Source organism: Cibotium barometz, chromosome 53, assembly GCF_041138505.1.
Source record: "Cibotium barometz isolate CiBa-2024 chromosome 53, ASM4113850v1, whole genome shotgun sequence".
NCBI lineage: Eukaryota > Viridiplantae > Streptophyta > Polypodiopsida > Cyatheales > Cibotiaceae > Cibotium > Cibotium barometz.
Genome location: NC_141098.1, coordinates 39,003,043 through 39,008,835, shown reverse-complemented (window position 1 = coordinate 39,008,835; position 5,793 = coordinate 39,003,043). Strand labels below are relative to the sequence as shown.

Genomic DNA, 5,793 nt, shown 5'->3' with positions numbered 1-5,793 from the left:
ATCTTATATCAAGGAGTCAGGGTAGATACACCAAAAGGTCATACATTCAAGATATGAAGTAATGGTGTCCAAATCTATAACTTGGACGGGCGCCCGTAATGGTCCTATGGAATGAATACTTATGGTGGCGATTTCCACTTTAAGAGCGTGTGGTAGTAAGTTAGGAGTCCTAAGTGATGTACTTGATGGATATATTATGAGAGTAGTCATTGTAATAGCAATAGGCCTCTTATAAGCCGAAAGTGCATGGCCGACCATAGTTTAAGTGAGTGTGAACACTTATGGCCATGTATATAAGTGAAAATCTCTTGCCATTGTGCAATAGAGTCTTGCTCTTGCTAATTCTCTTGCTAATCCCTCTCTCTAATGCATGCTAGTGTGTGTGTGTGTGTGAGTGAAGTGAGGTGAGAGGAGGGATGAGTACATGTAGTGCAACGCAGCGGTGTGACAACACTCGTGGGAGACGCGATGGAATTGCTTCTTAAGGAGTTGTAGAGCTTAGAGACCTCCACGGTTAGGAGCTCGGCCATTAGAAAGATCCTCACTCAAAACGACAGTTGCTGTTCACTAGGTAATCTCTTGTTGGATGTGTTTCAAGGGGGGTTTGGGTAGGCCATAACACATGTTAAAGCAACTTCCATTGATTGCACAGCACATTAGTTGGAATTAACAAGACATCATTCAGGATACCCAAAGGCACCTCCATGGCTTCTTTGCGCACAATCATTACTACGACATCTATGACAATGGAGAAGGGCGAATACAATCCTCGAATCATAAGCAATAGCTACATTTTGTAAGCCTATGACAATCTGCCTCTCCCATGAAAAGAAATGTCATTGCCCAATGGATAATACCCCAGGGATTCATGTGTTATACATAGAAAACCTACACCATTTTGTGTGCTCTATTCACCTAAAGTATGCTGGTGCAAGTTATGGTTAGTAAGCTATAACCTTATGAAGATTGTGCCATGAATAGGTGACTTGCATTTGGTGACGTAGATATATAACTTCCTAATTAAGCTGCATGTATGGGGACTGGTTGCAAACCTAGGCTTGAGCTTGTTATAGAACCACTTGGAATGCTAGCATTGGGAAGCCCCATCTTGGCCGCTCGTGAGGGATGAGAGGTTGCTTGTCCAATTCCAAATGTTCACCTTATGTCGACCCTCAATTTTGGAGACTGATGAACCCTTCTCAGGGCTTTTTTACCCTTGAGATATAAGGGCACAAAAAAATTTACCCTTCAAAGCAAAGGCTTCAGTTTTGAGGGTGTCCTTCCAAAACTTAAGGAAGAAGTGATAGTCCGAATTCTGCCCTTCAAATGAAATAATGGGGCAGCCCTTGAGAAACCTAGGCCTGCCTGGCTTATGGTTGCAACAAGCTTGCTTAGGGGCTTACTTAGGGGAGGTGCTAGTCTTTACTTTACAAGGTTGTTGAATAGGGCTTACTTCGGGGAGGTGCTAGTCTTTACAAGGTTGTTGAATAGGGCCAAGATTTGAGCCGGCCTTGTGTGAAGCAATCCTAGAAAAGTGTGATTATTATAAAATGCAGCGGCGGGAAAGGTCCAAGAGCGATAAGCTCTTGGTGAAAAAGGGAAGGTAGAAAAGTAAGGTGGTAGTTCCGGGTTGAAATTTGAGAGGCAAGTTTGGTCTGTATGGTGGGCGAGAAGGGAGGTTATGGGACCAAATCAAGTAGGCCGATGGAGCGTCCGCGGACCTTGACTTGGGCGGCTGGCCGGCCGGCCGGGCCGGTTGTTTTGGCGGATTTGGGTGGTTTCGGTGTGGAAAGGAGAAGGGTTGGACCCAAGCTGGGCTCACGGGCTCATCCTGCATCGCCCACTTGGATGATTTGGACGTGTTTCAGTATTTTTAATTTGGCGACGACAAATATCTGATCAAACGTCGTTCACGCCCGCGGTTGAAGCTTGAGAGAGCGTGAAAGGGACGGGCGGCCATTTTCGTGTATTTTATATAATTCATATAAATAGGGATTTTTTTGTACATGGGCCTATCGTAAAGAATCTTATATTCGCGTCCGTCCACGTTAGCCGGCCGGCGGATCCGAGGCGGCGCAACCCGCTATTTTAGCAGCGATTTAGTGGCGCCTCGGCCTCGCTAGTTTGGTTGGCTCTGCGCTAATCTAGCAGCGGTTAGCGAGAAATCGCGCCAGCTTTTCAAAAAGTGCTCGTAAAGTGTGTCCGCTGGTGGCGGCGACTCGCGAGCCAGTGAAATCGCCACTTGCCGGTTATCCCTCAAGCGCCAGACCGCGCCAACCGGCTACCGCAAGTCCCGCGGCGATTCAGCAGGCCACGCGGCACGCTTGAATCCGTCGGATCACCGTCTCGATTAAAGCAACGGAAGGCCGGAAAGCGAGTGGCAAAAGCAGTCGATAGGGAATATCTGAAATTTCACTTTTTTTTAATAAAGTCTCGATACTGTTTCGTCTCTCTCTCTCCCGGGAGTCTCCCCCCCCCTCTCTCTCTCTCTGGTCCAGACTTCAATTTAGCCATAGCAAAGTCGTCTGTAGGAATTGTACAGTCGGCGACGTCTCTAATGAGCGGTCCCCTTCAGCTGCCCTCCTCTTAATTTGCTGGGTCCTGCGCGTCACGTACATTAGCTGGGCTTGAAGAAAGCATGCAGGAAGACCTTATAGCCGCACGACCACATTCTTGTCTTATGTGTGTGTTGTGTGTGCAATGGTGTGTGTGGGCGTGTAGCTAGTTAGTGGCTGTGGCTATGGCGCCCCTTTTCAATTTTCTCTACAGGAGCCAGTAGCATCAATTGGCTTGGTCCCCACGCTCCCACCTTTTTGAGCCCCCTCCTGTCACCTCTGCTTGTTCTCCTACGCTCCTTCTTAGAGTGCTGCAGGCAATATCAAGGAGCCCCTGGAGAAGCTTAGATACACATCTCTTTGCTCCAACCCTCTCTGAATTGTTTTGTACGGCCACTGATTTTTTTTGGGGGTTCGGCCATGGGGCTGGAAGATGAGAAGACATCGGTGCAGCTGGACGATATTGAGTCCCTGGAGAGGGACTCCCTTTCTGGCTCCAACAAACAAGGCATGCAGGAGGTGCTGTGGTCTCTTCTATATGGCATGGGCGAGTCGCGCCTTCGAGCTGCGCAGGAGATCAGAAGGCTCACCAAGACGTCAGCTAAGAGCCGATCTTACCTTGCAGCGGCCGGTGCCATTATACCCCTGGTCTCTATGCTCAAATCCTCTTCTGTGGAAGCAAAGGAAGCAGCACTTCTAGCACTACTGAACCTTGCAGTCCGTAATGAAAGGTAGGTCTCAGTTATGACCTCTTTGTATATAATTCAATTGATCATTCATCATTATCACCATGCTACACATGGATGATGCTCCCCTTGTATGGTTTGTTGAGAATATTGAACTTAGACATGAGAATTGACTGTAGATAATCATAAAGCTTTTGCTTTCATAGTTTGGAGACCTTAAAATAGGTGGGCAGGACTGTCTTTACACAGGGATATGTTGGTTGTTTTGTATGCGTATTGCTTTATGTCGGAGAAGCCCACATACATGCTTTAGTCTGAGGAGCCCCTACAGTATCTTGTCCCAAGAGACCCCTATGGATTTTAGCTGTACGATTGATCTTCAATTGTCTTTTTGGGTTTATAAACAGCTTCCCTTGTTTTGGTTTCTTTCCTGTGTGCGTAGAGCTTGAATTAAGCAGATCTGTTGCTTATTTGTTTAAATATTTTGCTAGACTGGTGAGTTCCCCTCTTTCCCTTTATTTAAGACACAGAAGCTGTATTTGGTGTCCTTGACTAACTACTGATCCCCTGTGTGAATGAGGCTGATTACAAAACCGTGGCCACCCATCAGCACAGGCCCATCATGACTGTCCGGTAGAGATTTTCTGTCCATTTCCTGGCCTGTTAACGTAAGATTTTTTTTAATATAAATGTTTACTTGTCTTAAGAGATGGTCTTTTGGTCATATCACAGATGTTCTACCTCATTAACAAACTTTTTGATGCAAACTTCACAGATTATCCATCAATCTCTCTATTCGTATGAGGTTTTGAATGCCATTTTTTTGGGGGTTTTACTGAGGATATTTTGTTCTGATTTGCAGGAACAAAGTGAGGATTGTCAAAGCAGGAGCCATCACCCCCTTGGTTGAGCTGTTGCAGTCTGAGCATGCAAACTTGAGGGAATCGGCTGCAGCTGCAGTTTTGACATTATCGGCTTCAAATGTGAACAAACCTGTGATCGGTGCCTCAGGCTCGACCCCTCTGCTTGTAGAGATGCTCACCTCTGGAAGCCTCCAAGGCAAGGTCGATGCTGTCATGGCTTTGTACAATCTATCCACTCATCCAGAAAACCTTGTCCCAATCCTTGCAGCTGGTGCAGTTTCTCCCTTGATCCTTTTGCTGAAAGATTGCAAGAAATCATCGAAGGTGGCAGAAAAGATAACTGCCTTACTTGAGTCTTTGATGGATTTTGAGGAAGGTAGGTGCAGTGTTATTAAAGAAGACGGCGGCCTTTTGGCAATGGTGGAGGTGTTGGAGGAGGGGTCGGTTCAAGCCAGGGAGCATGCTGTCGGAGCACTCCTTGCGATGTGCCAAAGCAACAGGTGTAAGTACAGAGCTGCCATTCTCCAGGAAGGAGTTATTCCAGGCTTGCTAGAGCTCACAGTGCAAGGCACGCCACAGGCCCAGCAGAAGGCTCGGAAATTGTTGGAGTTGTTGAGGGATTCTCCTCAATCGCAGAGGTCTGGGATGGCTTCTGCTTCAGCTTCTGCCATGCTAGAGAGTATTGTTTACGACATTGCCACCCATGTGGACAATGCTGAGGCTGGCACTGGAACCGCCAAAAAAATGCTCACGGAGATGGTCCAGCTCAGCATGGAGCAGAGCATGCGGCACTTGCAGCAGAGAGCATTGGTGTGTGTCCCATCAGATCTTCCACACTCCATGTGACCAAAGTTTCGTCAAGTAGAGAGGTTTTGTTTTTGCATAGTTGTCCATGCTTACCGAAGTAGGAGGTCAGTTTGTGCCACTCGGTGAGCATGTGAAGCCCCCCTTGTTCATATTAGATCCATTTAGGCACAAAATGGAGTCAGGACAGGTAGTTGAATGCAAAAAATCTGTATATTAAATTAGGTCCGTTTTGAAATGTTTTGCCCACATTCAGATATAGTTGTACTATACACAGCGGGTCATTTAGCCTTTTTCTGTGGTTGTGCCCTTTTTTTTGGTTCATCTTTTTAGACAGAAAATAGTGTTTAGGGTGATCTCCACTGCTCTACTATGGTAGTGTCCTCATCTGTACAGGATTTCCTTGGAAATGTGTTTATAGAGGGTATATGAGGTTGTGTTTAGTCTTCATCTTATTCATTTAATTGTTTACTTATCTGTTTGTCAAGGACTATAATGCTGGTGCTCTGTATGACATTCTATCATGTTTGTACAATTGATTTGCCTGCTTTGCTGGCTCTCATCTCTCCAAGAAGCATTGCATTTCTTGCCTTTGGTTTTTGTATTAGAACCACGCTCCTAATGTTAGCCTTCAAGTCAGCAACATTTACGAGAGCCTATCACATGAACAACTTGGCGCCTTACACTATGGAGCCGAGCCACTCCCTCATCAGAAGTGTCCTTACCCGGATGCTGATCAGTTTTTGTTGAGCATTTTCGGAAGTGCAAGGGTACTGTCAGTTGTTTTCTTGAGCATTTTTGGAAGCTTATTAATGTTGATTGCCATGATAAAATCTGAGGGCACATTTGTCTAATCTTAAAAGCAATGGGGCTTTTGGTAGGACA

The 5,793-nt window shown here is 46.1% G+C and overlaps 1 protein-coding gene across 1 annotated transcript; it reads left to right on the top strand.

Moving 5' to 3' along the window:
- Nucleotides 1-2,506: 2,506 nt before the first annotated feature.
- LOC147608618 (U-box domain-containing protein 45-like) lies at nt 2,507-5,335 on the top strand. Its single transcript, XM_086789028.1, has 2 exons — nt 2,507-3,286; nt 4,104-5,335. Exons 1-2 carry the CDS (start codon nt 2,976-2,978, stop codon nt 4,948-4,950), a joined length of 1,158 nt encoding a protein of 385 aa, XP_086645154.1. The 5' UTR covers nt 2,507-2,975; the 3' UTR covers nt 4,951-5,335.
- Nucleotides 5,336-5,793: the final 458 nt, after the last annotated feature.

Bases quoted from the DNA above. Each gene is read 5' to 3' on its own strand.
- LOC147608618 (XM_086789028.1), top strand. From the start codon at position 2,976: ATGGGGCTGGAAGATGAGAAGACATCGGTGCAGCTGGACGATATTGAG. The intron at 3,287-4,103 runs GTAGGTCTCAGT...TCTGATTTGCAG, and splicing joins CTTGCAGTCCGTAATGAAAG to GAACAAAGTGAGGATTGTCA.